The following is a 17,320-nucleotide window of genomic DNA, read 5'->3' as shown; positions in this document are numbered from 1 at the left end:
TTCGTTGTTTCCGAGAGCGTTATCCTTAGCCTGGGCCTGGACGAAAGCAGTTTATGAATCCATTAAGACCGAAAAATGAATCCTTATAGTGCTCCATTAGAATACTATCTAAAAATTATTTGTGATTCATTGCAAATTCTTATGGAGTATAATAAGAGTCCTTTTGGTATGCGAGAAAGGGCTCCAAATTGGTGACATAAAAGTGAGTTCTTTTGAAACTCTTAAGAATACATTTAGAATAGAAATGGGACAGATAAAGAATTCATTTCATAATTTGGGAATTCAAAAAGAATTCTTTTTGGATTCTTTGTGCTATCTGGGTTTCCTATTATAAATTTGATTAAATTCTCATTCTCAGACTCAGGGGTTAAGGAGGATTAACAGTTCAGGCAGTAAGTTCATGTGTAAAAAAATGATATAATAAAAATGCAGGTTTTATTTTAAAAATTCAAGATTACCTTTATGTAACCTTCAAACGACTATCCAAGGTCAAACCAATGATACTTATGTCCCCCTTAAAACAATATAACTTTTGTCTGAAACATTTGTTTCTAAAATGCATAGTATTCGAAAAATTTAGAGGTTTCCATACTTTTCCTCACCTTGTATATGTATAAGATATGTGTAGTTACTTCTTCCAAATACCTTACAGGCGAGCTGCGGGCACCACGATCTAAACACTCTAAAACCATCAAGTGATTATTTATCACGTTTAACTCAAATTTTGGTAGCCTTGTAACCTTTGTAAATATTTTCTTTCTTGATGATCGGATTACTTTTTTTTTTACATTGAATGTCATATAATTTGCTCAATATATGTTACTGAACTAGAAATAAAAATAAATAAATAACGAAATATACCATAAGTTTATCAATATAAATTAAGACAAGGTATAATTATTAATTCAATTGTATTTCAATTTACTTGCATTTTATTGACACTCAAATTAATGACAATATTAAAAACGTATAACGGTGACAAATATTAAAAATAACAATCAAGTTTAACTTTATGAAAAATAGCTTACTGTCTCGTCGGAAATGGTAGTTGCAAAAGTTCCTAACATTATAATAGGTACACAAAATGACCCACAGAACTACGATTAAAAATCTCAATAAAATATAATTTCGATGAAGATTATTATAAAACATAACTGATATAAGTCTGTAAAGAATTTTTACTTTTTTATTTCCTTCCATTTTAGATCAACACAAAAAGACGAGAAATTATAAGCAATCTATACAAAATATATTTAATAGTAGTTTTATCCGTATACACAAGTTCAAATAAAATATTACTTTTAGTGTGTCTTTCATTCTTTCTTAGATTCTTACATACATTCTTACATTCTTACATAAATAAAAATCAAAAGTTATATTTTTAAGAAACCAAACACATGTTTATTCATTGTAAATTAATCTTTAACACGAAAAAAAATCTTTGTTTCGCGTACTTTTTTAAATTAATTTATAATTAAAACTATAATATTATATGAATTGTAGTAAACAGCCAATCCAAATTTTTTAAGGCATAGATGATAGTATCACTGAACAGTATCACAAGTTTTGACTTCGAGTATTTCACTTTTCTTAATCAGTTCCATGATCTTATTTGAATCTTCTGGTGGTAGACTTCGAAATACTCTAGAATTCGTAATTATTTTTTCATGGAATTTAATGAAAGTTGCCAAATGTGTTTCTAAAACTTTTGCGTTTGACGAAAAAGCAAGCTGTACAAGTTCCACAGTATTGTCAACCGTAAAAGAACGTACCAAGTAATGTTCACATATAAATTTTAAAGTTGGTACATCATATTTATCAGATGTTTTTAACAATTCTTTAAACATGTAATAATCACTTTCGTTTATTGACAATGAGCCAGTTAAAATATATGATAAAATCTTTTTAAAAGTATGCATCTCACCAAGTTCATCTAATTCACTTGTCATATCTTTTTCCTCCCCTTCATGCGTAAGACAGACATTCATAAAGTAGCTACTGTTGGTAGCCCACAACAACTTTTTTGATATAATGTATGATTCCTCTCCTACTACAAATTTGATTGACTTCTCGTTCTTAGACTCAAATTTAAGGGTTGAGTTGTTAAGACGTTTCATGTCTTTGAATATTGCTAAGGAAGATAGTAAATCCATATGCATTGTGTTACTTATTAATTTTTGATAAATTTCAATCTCGCAATGTATCACACAATCATAATACCATGGGCATGATAGCTTAATTTCAACTAACAATGTCTTATCATGTATAATACCAGAAACATATTTTAACGATTTATTTGACTCGCTGCAACATATGTTACTATCTGTTACAGTAGTAGTACACGAACCGGTAAACGCTGTAAGAGTACGTATATGAAATTTTATTATTTTATCTTGATGTGAACTATTCATTTCAATCCTGAATTGATCTTCAGCAAACGGTGAAGATAGTAGTGTACTTGTGGCTTTGTAAAAACGATCAAATCCTACAATTTTCCATGTATATTCAAATGTGGTGAATTCCATTCGTGACTCAGAATAGCTTTTGGTACACGAAGGTAAATATGGTAAAGATTGAGTCATCTCACAATCAGTAGAGATATTATCAACTTCTTTGTCAGACACCTGGAAATATTTAAGTTACTTATCACTGATGAAAATAAACAACATCAAAATATAAAAGCCTAAAAGCCTCTATGCCTTTTAATAAGATCGGTTGAATTTAAAAACAATGTCTTAACATACAATATAATAACATATTTACATGTACAGGTAAGAGCTATTTGCAAGCTGAGTCCACCAAAAGTACATGGAGATTTTTTAGACTTTCTATGTACAGGTATTTAACGTATCTTATTTAATTAAAATAATATTTTATGTAAGAAAACCACTGATAATATGAAGAATCCAAATTGTAGGAGAGATCTTAAAACATGGCTATTTCTATTAATTCAGTTATAATCGATTTTATAAATACTTGAAAAGTTTGTCTAAATTTTGCCTTACACATTTCACTGAATAATTAACAAACTAACTTTCTAAGTGAGATCTCAAACAATCTATAATACTATAATTATAATCTATAATTGAAAACAGATTTGATATGTAAATGTTTGTGAATTCTCCCTGTTATACCTACATGGATTTATCGCTTTAAAAAATATCATCGAATGTATAGTTTGTACAAAATTTTATATGCCTTCTTGTAACACGCACTTGGCGAAGTTGAGAAAAGAACTGTTGATACTCACTTGGTTCTTCGCCATTATATACGTTCGTCTTTCAAATATTTTGGTCGGTTAAAGATTTTCAGTTTTTTCTTCAGACGACGCTACTTCGAACACTGTCCAAATGATATTATCAAATTAATAATACGTATGGGACCTCAGTTTTCGTATGGATAGGAGCGATACATGCGTGAGAGTGAGGGTAGGATAAAGAAGAGAGAGTGAGCGAGAGAGAGAGAGAGGTGAAGCAGAGACGTGAGTGAGTGAAAGAGGCAGGATATGATGGAAGAAGTGCTAGGAGAAGTAGGGGATGGGAAGAGATGATGAGGATGTTGGTGGGTGTAAGGAAAAACGTAGGAGGTGTGGTGCAAGGGATGGAGAGTGAATGTGAAGGAATGAATGAGAGGGAATGAAGGAGAAGAAGAGAAAGGAAGTTATATAAGAAGAAATAGGAAAAGGAGATTGTAAACGGAAACGGAAGTCCAGAGCGGGCGCGACGTGCGTGTGTGTGTGTATTTGTAGGATAGGAGATAATTCTAAGAGCGAAATATGTACAAGAGAAATGTATAGGATATAAGAACTGTATAAAGAATGTAAAATTGTCTTGTTGTATTGCGGTATTTAGATGTAAGGTACTGATTGTAACCCTAAGGGAAATCAATAAATTATATATATAAAATGCGTGTGGGATTTCTTTGAATTCTTTTTAGTATGCTACTACGAATATAACGTCAAGATATGTTATAAGAGACAACACATACCAATCGAGTGCTTAGCAGTGAAAAATGGCCCTCGAGCCACAAGGTACTGCCAAGATGGCCAAGATGCAAATCAACAATTAAACGTAGTCGCTGCAGAGATCCCAGATTCAAGTTCGATGCCTCAACTGTTTTGGTATAGATCAGCCCGTATAGATAGAGGCAGACGCTTGCTCTGACAAAAGAATAACCACGTGCGTGGTCACGTGACTCTTTCTCAGGATGCGTGTTGCCCCCACGTCTCACGGGTCATAGACATATAAAAGATAGACTGCTTATGAGGTAGTGGGGGATGTCCTCCTGAGGGAAAAGGACAACACCAATTTATTTGGGTATCTATCTTCTTCTAGTGTACGTGATCACGTGGGCGTGATCACGTGATCGCCTTCAGATCGCGTCCACTAGAGGAAGACAGATACCCAAATAAATTCATGTTGTCCTTTTCCCTCAGGAGGATGCCCCCACCTAGGGTTCCACTGCCTCATGAGCAGTCTATCTTTTATATGTCTATGCTTCAGCTTTCCCAAACCCATAATACCACCTGTTGATAGGTCAATGATATAATATTGCAATTTTAAATATAAATGAATAGAACATTATAAGTTTGTTTAATTAATAAACGTCTGTTTTTTTCTTTTCTCCAAATATAACGTATACTATTACTACTGTACTTTCAATTTTTATATGCATTCTAGTGTTAAGTAATACACTCTATAATATAATAAGAATATGCTCTAAGTATTAAGTAATATGTAATTTGAACTTGTACGTATGAATAAAATTATTATTAATTATATTTCACAGCTATGAAACTTATTAATTATATTTTGTTTAACTATTATTTCCTTTTAGTTATATAATTCTATCTCTATCTCTCTCTCTCGTTCTCTCTCTTTCGCTCTCGCTCTCGCTCTGTCAAGATAAAAGTGAGCAATGAAAACCGCAAAACTTTATAAAAGAAATTCAAACTATTATTGAATCTAATATTGTTCATCTACAGAACACTTGGACATTTCTAATAAGATAGGTACATTATTGATAAAAATAAATGTACAATACATATGTATAAACATAGGTGACACAAGTTTGTGAGGATTCTTAATTTTTTTTATTTCATCAGTGATTTTTATTGACCGTATTTGGCCATTTTTATAATACAGAAAATTTATTGCGAATAATATTACCTCAGCTAGGGTTGGAACCTGGACCTCCCTTCTCTCTAGGCGGGAGTCTCAACCAATTCGACTACCGAGGCATATGATAACATTAGTCGCAATAACAGTATATAGATGTTGTTTACGCGTCTATTTCGACTTTTTAGAACTGCGCGCCGATAAGGGTTGTCGACCGTTTTTTTATTTCCTTCCATTTTACAATAGATCAACAAGTAGCCTTAAGAAACTTATAACTACATGAAATATATTTAATAACAGTTTTATTCGTACACAAGGTACGTTCAAATGACAAAGTTTTCATTTGTATTAATACTTACATACATTTGCTTTGTATTCTTATATAAATAAAAATAAAAAGTTATATTTCCTAGAAAAGACAAAACACACCTTTACTTAAAAAAAAATCTATCATATTTTATTAATTTATAATTAAGACTGCGATATTATATGACAGAAATATTAGCAAATGTAAATCTCTTAACAGTCATAGTGGTTAAAAGGTATCACAAGTATTGACCGACTTTACTGATCTTTATCAATTCCATGATCTTATTTGAATCTTTTTCAGGTAGATTTCGAAATACCTCACTAATCGTAATTTCTTTTTCCGTGAAATTTAATAGAAAATGCCAAACGTGTTTTTAAAAAGTTTGCGTTCACCGAAAGCGCAAGCCGTACAAGATTACACATCATTTCCAATCGTAATATATCGTACCAAATTAAATTCACACCTTAATTTGAAAGTTGGCACATCATATTTTTCACATGTTTTTAACAATTCTTTAAGCATGCAATAATCACTTTTTTCTACTGACAATGAGCCAGTTGATATATATGATAAAATCTACGTAAAAGCTCGTATCTCTCTCACTATGTGTTTTTAATTTACTTGTCATATCTTTTTCTTCTCCTTCATGCGTACTAGAGACATTCATAAAGTAGCTACTGTTGGTAGTCCAAAGCAACTTTTTTGATAAAATATACGATTTCGTTCCTATTATAAATTTGATTAAGTTCTCATTCTCAGACTCAAGGGTTAAGGAGGATGTTAGTTCAGGCAGTAAGTTCATGTGTAAAAAAAATGATATAATAAAAATGCAGGTTTTGTTTTAAAAATTCAAGATTACCTTCATGTAACCATCAAACGACTATCCAAGGTCAAACCAATGATACCATCTTATGTCCCCCTTAAAACCATGTAACTTTTGTCTGAAACATTTGTTTCTAAAATTTAGTTTTCGAAAAATTTAGAGGTTTCCATACTTTTTCCTCACCGTGTATATGTATAAGATATGTGTACTTACTTCTTCCAAGTACCTTACAGGCGAGCTGCGGGCACCACGATCTAAACACTTTAAAACCATCAACTGATTATTTATCAAGTTTAACTCAAATGGTAGCCTTGTAACCTTTGTAAATATTTTCTTTCTTGATGATCGGATTACGTATTTTTTTTACATTGAATGTCATATAATTTGCTCAATATATATTACTAAACTTGAAATAAAGATAAATAAATAACGAAATATAAGTTTATCTATATAAATTAAGACAAGGTATAATTATTAATTCAATTGTACTTCAATTTACTTGCAATTTATTGACATCCAAATTAATGACAATATTGAAAACGCATAACGGTGACAAATATTAAAAATAACAATCAAGTTTAACTTTATGAAAAATAGCTTGCTGTCTCGTCGGAAATGGTAGTTGCAAAAGTTCCTAACATTATGATAGGTACACAGAACTACGATTAAAAATCTCAATAAAATATAATTTCGATAAAGATTATTATAAAACATAACTGACATAAATCTGTAAGGAATTTTTACTTTTTTATTTCCTTCCGTTCTAAATCAACACAAGTAGACGAGAAAATTATAAGCAATCTATACGAAATATATTTAATAGTAGTTTTATTCGTATACACAAGTTCAAATAAAATATTACTTTTAGTGTGTCTTAACACTTACACTTGCACATACATTCTTACATAAATAAAAATCAAAAGTTATATTTTTAAGAAACCAAACACATGTTTATTCATTGTAAATTAATCTTTGTCACGAAAAAAAATCTTTGTCGCGTTCTTTTTTTAATTAATTTATAACTAAAACTATAATATTATATGAATTGTAGTAAACAGCCAATGCAAATTTTTTAAGGCATAGATGATAGTATCACTGAACAGTATCACAAGTTTTGACTTCGAGTATTTCACTTTTCTTAATCAGTTCCATGATCTTATTTGAATCTTCTGGTGGTAGACTTAGAAATGCTCTAGAAGTCGTAATTATTTTTTCATGGAATTTAATGAAAGTTGCCAAATGTGTTTCTAAAACTTTTGCGTTTGACGAAAAAGCAAGCTGTACAAGTTCCACAGTATTGTCAACCGTAAAAGAACGTACCAAGTAATGTTCACATATAAATTTTAAAGTTGGTACATCATATTTATCAGATGTTTTTAACAATTTTTTAAACATGTAATAATCACTTTCGTTTACTGACAATGAGCCAGTTAAAATATATGATAAAATCTTTTTAAAAGTATGCATCTCACCAAGTTCATCTAATTCACTTGTCATATCTTTTTCCTCCCCTTCATGCGTAAGACAGACATTCATAAAGTAGCTACTGTTGGTAGCCCACAACAACTTTTTTGATATAATGTATGATTCCTCTCCTACTACAAATTTGATTGACTTCTCGTTCATAGACTCAAATTTAAGGCTTGAGTTGTTAAAACGTTTTATGCCTTTGAATATTTTTAAGGAAGATAGTAAATCTACATGCATTGTGTTACTTATTAATTTTTGATAAATTTTAATCTCGCAATGTATCACACAATCATAACGCCATGGGCATGATGGCTTAATTTCAACTAACAATGTCTCATCATAATACCAGAAACATATTTTAACGATTTATTTAACGCGCGGTTACCATCTGTTACAGTAGTAGTACACGAACCGGTAAACGCTGTAAACGCTGTAAGAGTACGTATATAAAATTGTATTTTTTTATCTTGATGTGAATAATTCATTTCAATCCTGAATTGATCTTGAGCAAACGGTGGAGATAGTAGTGTACTTGTGGCTGTGTAAAAACGATCAAATCCTACAATTTTCCATGTATATTCAAATGTGGTGAATTCCATTCGTGACTCAGAATAGCTTTTGGTACACGAAGGTAAATATGGTAAAGATTGAGTCATCTCACAATCAGTAGAGATATTATCAACTTCTTTGTGAGACACCTGGAAATATTTAAGTTACTTATCACTGAAATGATGAAAATAAACAACATCAAAATATAAAAGCTTAAAAGCCTCTATGCCTTTTAATAAGATCGGTTGAATTTAAAAACAATGTCTTAACATACAATATAATAACATATTTACATGTACAGGTAAGAGCTATTTGCAAGCTGAGTCCACCAAAAGTACATGGAGATTTTTTAGACTTTCTATGTACAGGTATTTAACGTATCTTATTTAATTAAAATAACATTTTATGTAAGAAAACCACTGATAATATGAAGAATCCAAATTGTAGGAGAGATCTTAAAACATGGCTATTTCTATTAATTCAGTTATAACCGATTTTATAAATACTTGAAAAGTTTGTCTAAATTTTGCCTTACACATTTCACTGAATAATTAACAAACTAACTTTCTAAGTGAGATCTCAAACAATCTATAATACTATAATTATAATCTATAATTGAAAACAGATTTGATATATAAATGTTTGTGAATTCTCCCTGTTATACATGGATTTATCGCTTTAAAAAATATCATCGAATGTATAGTTTGTACAAAATTTTATATGCCTTCTTGTAACACGCACTTGGCGAAGTTGAGAAAAGACTGTTGATACTCACTTGGTTCTTCGCCATTATATACGTTCGTCTTTCAAATATTTTGGTCGGTTAAAGATTTTCAGTTTTTTCTTCAGACGACGCTACTTCGAACACTGTCCAAATGATATTATCAAATTAATAATGCGTATGGGACGTCAGTTTTCGTATGAATAGGAGCGATACATGCGTGAGAGTGAGAGTAGGATAAAAAAGAGAGAGTGAGCGAGAGAGAAAGAGAGAGAGGTGAAGCAGAGACGTGAGTGAGTGAAAGAAGCAGGATATGATGGAAGAAGTGCTTGGGTAAGTAGGGGAGGGGAAGAGATGGATGAGGATGTTGGTGGGTCTAAGAAAAGACGTAGGGGGTGTGGTGCAAGGAATGGAGAGTGAATGTGAAGGAATGAATGAGAGGGAATGAAGGAGAAGAAGAGAAAGGAAGTATAAGGAGAAATAGGAAGAGGAGATTGTAAACGGAAACGGAAGTCCAGAGCGGGCGCGACGTGCATGTGTGTGTATGTGTAGGATAGGAGATAATTCTAAGAGCGAAATATGTACAAGAGAAATGTATAGAATATAAGAACTGTATAAAGAATGTAAAATTGTCTTGTATTGCGGTATTTAGATGTAAGGTACTGATTGTAACCCTAAGGGGAATCAATAAATTGTATATATATATATATATATATATATAATGCGTGTGGGATTTCTTTGAATTCTTTTTAGTAAGCTACTACGAATATAACGTCAAGATATGTTATAAGAGACAACACATACCAATCGAGTTCTTTGCAGTGAAAAATGGCCCTCGAGCCACAACACGGTACTGCCAAGATGGCCAAGATGCAAATCAACAATTGAACGTAGTCGCTGCAGAGATCCCAGATTCAAGTTCGACGCCTCAACTGTTTTGGTATAGATCAGCCCGTATAGATAGAGGAGGCAGACGTGTGCAGACGTGCTCTGACAAAAGAATAACCACGTGCGTGGTCACGTGACTCTTTCTCAGGATGCGTGTCGCCCCCACGCTCACGGGCCATAGACATATAAAAGATAGACTGCTTATAAGGTAGTGGGGGATGTCCTCCTGAGGGAAAAGGACAACACCAATTTATTTGGGTATCTATCTTCTTCTAGTGTACGAGATCACGTGATCACCTTCAGATCACGTCCACTAGAGGAAGATACCCAAATAAATTCATGTTGTCCTTTTCCCTCAGGAGGATGCCCTCATGTAGGGTTCCACTGCCTCATAAGCAGTCTATCTTGGTCTATCTTTTATATGTCTATGTTACGGGCTCGCACTACTCGCGGTTGTCGCCAAGCGCCACGGCTATAAATCTCGCGTCTCTGAACCAATCGACTCTTCGTTTTGACAAAATTTTTGACGCGTTGGATTCGTCGGAAATTTTCTTCCAACCAATCCAACGCGTCAGGAATTCTATTCCCTGTTCCTATTGCCTGTAAGTGAACTTATGCATATATATTATATATACATACATATATGTACATATGTATATGTATATATACATATATAAGAGATTTGCAAAAATTCTTTTATATTTTATTTTATTTTTCTTTTATCTCATATCAATATGTAGACTTTGAAAAATTATAATTAATCTTTATTAAATATAAATACATAAATTTTCAAGCCATGAATTATTTAAATTTTACATTAATATAACTTATTTGCAAATTCTAACATAGATACATTAACAATTCAAAGATATATTCATAAAAAATGGGAATGTTTTCCAATCAAACAAGAAAACTATTTCTCGCGATAACAAAAATTACGAGTGCTGATTTCAGGTATGTGACATTTCTCGATTGGGTTCATTATCTTATTTAAATCTTCTGGCGGTAGACTTTCAAATTCTTCACTATTCATTTCTTTCATGTGAAATTTAATAAAAGCCGCCGAATGTTCTTCTAAAACCGCGGCGGTACATGATAACGCAAGCTGTAGAAGTTCTATAGCATTTTTAGTCGTAATACAGCACAGTAAACAATGTTGACATGCTAACTTTAAACTTGTTACACCATATTTATCAGCTGTCATTAACAAATTTTTAAGCATATCATAATCATATGTACCTACCGAGCCAGTTAAAATAAATGCCAACATCTGTTTAAAACTTTGCAACTCACACTCCGTTAATTCATTTGTTATATCTTTTTCGTTTTCGTTAAGTGTAAGACAGACATTATTAAAGTACGCACTGTTGATGGCCCGCAACAAGTGTTTTGGTATTAAATACGATTTGTCTCCCACTACAAATTTGAATTTCCCTCTTTCTTCTGTAGACCCTTCAAGGTTTGAATCCTCAGAACGTTTTACGCATTTATATATTACTGGGGGTGGTAGTAAATTCATATTTATAGAGTTACTGATCGCTTCATGAAAAAATACAAACTTGCATTCTACTGTAAGCGTTTCTACACAAACGTACGCGTAGTTCCAGATTTCAATTAACAATGTCATATCCCGTATACAACCCGAAATCGATTTTGTCACTAAAACTGTATCAGAACAGCACTTTACAGTAGTAGTACATGAACCGGTCAATTCTGTATTAGTGCGCATATAAAATTGTGTTGTGTTTAATGGCGAATCAGCTGGACGTGAAATATTCATTTGAATCGAGTATTGATTGTCTTCTGCAAACGGTGGCGAAAGCAATGTACATACGCTTGCAGAAAAGTACATGAATTTTTCGATTGTCCATGTGTAATCAATTGTAGTCAATTCAACTCGCGTTCGAGAATATATCCTAGTATACGAAGATCGTTCAGTTTCTGTCAGTTTCGCCAACAGTTCCTCTACTGAATTACTTCTAGTGGCAATATTCGCAACTTCTTCCTTGTTGGAATTCTGAAAAAAAATTAACTTATTAACAATGAAAACAATCAACATCTAAATGTTTTAAAAGTCTCTGTGCCTTTGAATAGAATGTTTCAAATTGCAAACAAATATTTTAACACGCAGTAAGAACAATAATCATTTTCTTCGCCAACAACAGACAAATATAATATATATAATTATATTCAGTCGTGTTGGCTATAGTTTAATTAGAAAAACTTTATTGCGAAAAATTTTACCTCACCCTGACTGATATGACCAAGACGGGCGAATAATGACATCATTTGTATGCAATAACATGTTTACATATTATAGCTAAGAGTCGTTTGAAATCCGGTTCCACGAAAAGTACACAGAGATTTTTTTAAACATTTCACATTCGATATATCTTTTTTAAGTAAAATAACATTTGTAAGAAAATCACGAAGAAGAGTTGAATTAATAGCCAAGTTATGAAAAAATACTTAAACATGAATAGTTTCGTCAATCATGATTAATATTTATAAATACTTGAAAATTGCTGGAGTCTTGCGTTAAATTTCAAGAGTAATTAGCTAGTGAACTGGTTTCTTGTCTAAGTTTCAGACGATACTGTTATCTAATTTTATACCTCATGCATTTTGATATGTACATGTAGGACCAATTTCTTAAATGTTTTGCCATTATTACATATAAACAAAGTTTTATCTTGATTTCTAATGAATGGTAGTCGTCTGTAGTAGTTTTACAGAAATAATCGATTACATTCAAATTACATGCGCTAGTAAAAGACACGGATATGTATTATAACGTGTACATGAGTTTTCTTCGTTATACATGGAATTGTTATTTGAGAAAGTGTCACGAATATCACCGATTTGATTACACAACCTTTCGTGTCCTTTCTAATTAGTTTTCTAACATACCAATTTATATGGCGCAACAAAACTGAGAGAAGAACTGTTAGAAACTTACTTGCTTTTCCTCCTGGTCTTCATCACTTGACTGCATAAAGTCTGCATTGTATCGTACCATATTTCAGTAATATTTGGACCCTGCCTAGATGATAATATTATTAGGCTATTGCGTTTACAGACAGATGCGGCTACTGATTTCCTTTTATTCCTTTTTATCAGCTCAACTTCACAAGCTAAGATGAATATAGCACCACGGTATCGATGTCCTAAAAGTGTTACGTAGACAAATTAATCACCGATGTTTTTCTTTTGTCACGTAGCATTTGAAGACCCGAATCCTTTTGCTCATACGAAAATTGACAGTCTTATCTTAGGCTCGCCCAAGTATTTAATGTCCGACGCTGTTTTTGAAAGTACAAACCTGTCGCCTCGCAAGTTCTCGCACTGACTCTAATTTGAACTGTTCATTTTCACTGACTTTTCAGTCCGTTTCGACTGCGTGACTGTGCGTGACCTAACCGATCTCTACGACTGTGTTATTGTTTCTCATTAAACCCGGTCTACAAGGAGTTTTTGTGCAAAAGATAAAGGCTGGTGTAGACCTGGCCGAGGTAATATTTTCGGAAAATACAGTATAAAGGCATGTTCGGAAAAGCCATAGAACGTCCAGTATAAATACAGAGACGACGTCCTAAGGACATTATTTATAAGACATTTTTAGGATTTCTCTGAAATATTCGATTTTATACACAAATGTGACTGGATGTGATAATACATATTATGAATCAGCAAATAATGAAATTATTGATATCACTGGTCAATTATTACAGGCACTATTTTTTATGAATGTTTATTATAGATATTTTGTGTGTGTGTGTGTGTGCGCGCGCGTGCGTGCGTGTGTGCGTTTAAACATATAAAAAATTTCACAAATTCTGCTTAATTTTCTCGCGATTTGGAGGTCAGATCCATGAAGTTATTAATTTTTAGAATTAGTGTAGTTCTTTAAATAATTTACAGTTATTTTCCAAATATTTATATAACGCATTAGACATGAAATTTTACACTATTATGCTATAAAATGGGATGGTACTAATTTACTGAACATTTTATACAAATACAAAATTGTAAAAGTATCTTGCACATGATTGCTCAATTCCATACTCTTCCAAAAGAAACAATGCATTAGACGAGTTATGTATATTTATTTGATAAATGCAGTATACGTATGTTATAACTATGAGTAGACATATCGACTTTTTTAGATGTAGTTGTTATTGGAGTTTACAGGCGATTTATGGAACAATTATATTATATCCATAAATTTAACACAACGCTTATATTAAATTTTTTATTTTCACAACCCCTCGGGCTAGACGTCATGGCGTGACAAGCAATTCTTATCCGGCTAACTTCTATTTAATAAATATTTAATTAAAATTATTTGGATCACTCACGAACCTTTTTAATTGCACTACAAACATCTTCATACGAAATACCAACGATTCCACATAAAAACTTTATCTAATTTATCTATCGGCGCTAAGTATACGGTGGAAAAATAATTAATTAATTACAAACAAACGAATGACTCACAAACCTTTCTAATTGCACTACAAACGTCTACATACGAAATACAAACGATTGCATACAGGAGTTATTTAAAAATACGTTCAGTCGGCGTCAAGTGTGAGCGAATGATACAGGCACAACGGTAAGTACATGGAAATCACGTCGAAGGAGGCTCACATGCGGACGAGCCGGTCGGCGCCAATATGGCGCTGCGCGATGCGCGCGACCCGCGCGACCCGCTTCCGAACGTACCGTGGGCGAGACTCTATCGCTGTTCGATAAGCCGGGCGTGAACGCGCAGGAAACGTCAAGAGCACGCAGCCCGAGATGTCGAGGAACGACGGCAAGAAGGACACCTCGGCGTCCGCGTTCCGCAAGATCGACGTCGACCAGTACAGCGACAACAATTTCAAAGAGGAGGACGCGGACGGCGGCGTAGGCGCGCTCACCGGCCCGGACGAGAACGAGATCTTGACACTTCTTAGCCAATATCCTTTTTAAACTCTAGCGTACCGTAGAGCCTTTACCTTTTAGCGATTCCGCCGACGCGCGATTTTCCTTAACGCCATTTATTAAGGGTAAGAACGCGGAGGCGTTAATATCGGTGTTAAAGTCCGCGCCGTTGGAGTGCAAGAACCAGCAAGTGAAGGTAACCTCAAAAATGCGCTACGGTGATTCACCGTCTTGGCCTCGCTGAAGCGATTTCGCGATCTGCCAGGTGCGGAGTGACGTTATGGATTTGAGAATTGCATAAATTGTCTGCGGAGAGTAGCCGTTGCCTTACAACAAATCGATTTAGGTTTCGAGATTGAGAATTTTAACGTCTCGCTCAAGTCCGCGATCAGTGGAGCGTGCTATATATTATTAATGAGTTGCTGGGCGATTTGTCGGACTTTTACGTGTATTTTGTGATGATTTTAGAAAGACTACTTGTAAATTCGCATATAGATATCGTACAAATTTATGTACGATTCGTGAGGAGATGCTCTGCGCGCAGCTTGACTCTCCAGCATATTCCTAACGTCATTTTGCACGGTGTCGCGTGTAATTTGGTCAAATACGAACTTGCGCATGTGCAAATGTGTATGAAACGTACCTTTCTATTCGCAGGACAGTGCTCGGAATTTAACACAGAAGGTGCTTCTAAGTATAAAGTCGAATCAAATGGACGATTGCTTAGCACAATTAGATCGCGACTTAGTGGATGTTCTTATGAAGTATATTTACCGAGGTTTCGAAATCCCGACGGAAGGTAGCAGTAGTCACTTGTTACTCTGGCATGAAAAGGTATTTAACGTGAGCGGTGTCGGCTGCATCGTCCGCGTATTCTCCGACAGCAAGCGGGCTTGAAGACTTGTACATTTCGCAGTAACATGTTCATTATGACAATTACCATTAATTCTTACTGTTATTCATCGTCATTGTTAATGCGATGAGGATGTAGATAGGCAAGCCATTCACAATTTTCCATTTGTGGGAAATGCAACAAATTTGTGTACATTTGTTATCAATAAAGTAATTTTTATTTCTTGTACATTTGGGGAGGAGTGAGCCCTCTCGTCGTATCTTCCACCACTCTGCCCTCTTGTTCCATTCTAAAGAGTATAAATGAGTTTGTAGAAATTGCTCCGAATGAAAAGCAGTTCCGATAAAAAAAAAGTGAGATGCATTTTTCGCTATGAACCTGAATATTAATAATAAGTCCAAGTGTTACTACCAGATTTGCATGTCTTACTTGATACTTTATACTCTTTAGAGTCTTGAGAAGATAAAAGGATATATATATATATATATATATACCACATGTTATTCTCATATATATATATATAACAACAAGATCGTTTTCATATTTGAACAATATTTGTATATACTATTATTGACCATTACAATAAGAATTGACGATTAATATGACGTTGGCACAAAATAAAAGTATAAATATATAATTTGTGGAATAATATACCCCAACATCTTTATTACTTTATATATCTCTATATATATATTTAACAAAAACTATAGTGCAACCGATTAACGGTAACGTAATGATGTTAAAATCCTCTATACCGGATATTTAAGTTCTTATCATTGCTTGTATAATAGAATATATGTGAGATTAGGATGTTATGCAGATTGTAATATTTAAGGTTTATCTGACTCTTGTGATATTATCACATACAACACTGGAAATTCATTGTACAGTTATTTACTCACACTTGTCCTTCACTGTGAGCATAATCATATTTGTTTGGTGTATCAGGTACAGTGCACTGACAAATACTGCGTTTGCTCTAAAAGAAGTATACATTTCGTTACATCGCGACAAATACCTTTAAATCTTTAGCCGCGCGACTTATCAGTCTCGCTTCCGACTGGCTGTTCTGCCAATCTATGTACTTACTGTCCCTCCTTGAAGTACTCCTTCAATGTATTGCTGAACCTTTTACTGTATTTCACAAATTCTCTCTTGCGTTGATCTAAGGCTTGTTTACCAGTTGAACCGGGTATAAATGCGGTAACCTCGTTGACAGCGTCCAAAAGCTTCTTTATTGCACTCGCAATTTCTCTGAAAGAAAACGCGATCGGTTAGAGACGCGCCGCACCTTCTGTATACGCAAGATTGTAGATACGAATGTTTACAAACTTGATAGTCTCTAGGAAAGTCTTCCTGTCGGTGATCTCGTCGGGAATTCTGCTAAGTATTCTCTTTAGGGAAGTCGACTTGCGATTCAGTTCTTGAAATGCGTCTTCGGAACGTGCTGAACGATACTCCACCACTACAGGCAAGGGGCAAAGCATGTCGGCTTGTCTCAAATGTTATGGTAAACAAAATCGGGCGTGCAGTAGAACGCAGTAGAAACCGTTGGTCGTTTAAGCCTCCGCTACAATGATTCTCGGTTCTGTCTACAATGGTCGTAGTCGTAAGAATAATCGACTGCGATTGGTCAATTCAGTCAGACGCATAAGAATTGACC

General features: G+C 33.8%; 4 protein-coding genes across 5 annotated transcripts in view; 1 reads left to right on the top strand and 3 right to left on the bottom strand.

Moving 5' to 3' along the window:
* Window positions 1–1,544: 1,544 nt before the first annotated feature.
* LOC105560917 lies at window positions 1,545–3,415 on the bottom strand. The gene is made up of 2 exons (XM_012010432.1): window positions 3,251–3,415; window positions 1,545–2,624 (listed from the first exon to the last, which is right to left on the bottom strand). Exons 1-2 carry the CDS (start codon window positions 3,263–3,265, stop codon window positions 1,545–1,547), a joined length of 1,095 nt encoding a protein of 364 aa, XP_011865822.1. The 5' UTR covers window positions 3,266–3,415.
* A 7,294-nt stretch (window positions 3,416–10,709) lies between these two features.
* On the bottom strand, window positions 10,710–13,405 carry LOC105560916. Its single transcript, XM_012010431.1, has 3 exons — window positions 13,201–13,405; window positions 12,838–13,045; window positions 10,710–11,895 (listed from the first exon to the last, which is right to left on the bottom strand). Exons 2-3 carry the CDS (start codon window positions 12,895–12,897, stop codon window positions 10,792–10,794), a joined length of 1,164 nt encoding a protein of 387 aa, XP_011865821.1. The 5' UTR covers window positions 12,898–13,045; window positions 13,201–13,405; the 3' UTR covers window positions 10,710–10,791.
* A 1,155-nt stretch (window positions 13,406–14,560) lies between these two features.
* Window positions 14,561–15,885, top strand: LOC105560913 (actin-related protein 2/3 complex subunit 5). The gene is made up of 3 exons (XM_012010428.1): window positions 14,561–14,839; window positions 14,928–15,000; window positions 15,462–15,885. The coding sequence occupies exons 1-3, from the start codon at window positions 14,679–14,681 to the stop codon at window positions 15,699–15,701; spliced, it is 474 nt and encodes a 157-aa protein (XP_011865818.1). The 5' UTR covers window positions 14,561–14,678; the 3' UTR covers window positions 15,702–15,885.
* LOC105560914 (programmed cell death protein 10) overlaps window positions 15,856–17,320 on the bottom strand; it is a 3,507-nt gene continuing 2,042 nt past the window's right edge. The window contains exons 3-6 of one of the 2 annotated variants that reach the window (XM_012010430.1): window positions 16,990–17,122; window positions 16,747–16,911; window positions 16,560–16,636; window positions 15,856–15,946 (exon numbers count right to left, since the gene is read on the bottom strand). In XM_012010430.1, coding sequence (XP_011865820.1) covers window positions 15,945–15,946; window positions 16,560–16,636; window positions 16,747–16,911; window positions 16,990–17,122 — 377 coding nt within the window. In that variant the 3' untranslated portion in view covers window positions 15,856–15,944. Of the gene's footprint in view, window positions 15,947–16,089; window positions 16,637–16,746; window positions 16,912–16,989; window positions 17,123–17,320 lie in introns of those variants that run through there. The other variant, XM_012010429.1, reaches the window with a different exon arrangement.

The sequence above is a fragment of the Vollenhovia emeryi genome, unplaced genomic scaffold (genome assembly GCF_000949405.1).
Source record: "Vollenhovia emeryi isolate VEMERY1.0 unplaced genomic scaffold, V.emery_V1.0 DF939217.1, whole genome shotgun sequence".
NCBI classification, from domain to species: domain Eukaryota; kingdom Metazoa; phylum Arthropoda; class Insecta; order Hymenoptera; family Formicidae; genus Vollenhovia; species Vollenhovia emeryi.
The sequence above is the reverse complement of the archived record's forward strand: the minus strand, read 5'-3'. Positions and strand labels throughout refer to the sequence as shown.

Coding starts and splice junctions, on each gene's coding strand:
- LOC105560916 (XM_012010431.1), bottom strand. CDS start 12,897: ATGGTACGATACAATGCAGACTTTATGCAGTCAAGTGATGAAGACCAG. Junction 11,896..12,837: donor AAGACCAGGAGGAAAAGCAA/GTAAGTTTCTAA, acceptor ATTTTTTTTCAG/AATTCCAACAAGGAAGAAGT.
- LOC105560913 (XM_012010428.1), top strand. CDS start 14,679: ATGTCGAGGAACGACGGCAAGAAGGACACCTCGGCGTCCGCGTTCCGC. Junction 14,840..14,927: donor ATCTTGACACTTCTTAGCCA/ATATCCTTTTTA, acceptor GCCATTTATTAA/GGGTAAGAACGCGGAGGCGT. Junction 15,001..15,461: donor GCAAGAACCAGCAAGTGAAG/GTAACCTCAAAA, acceptor TTCTATTCGCAG/GACAGTGCTCGGAATTTAAC.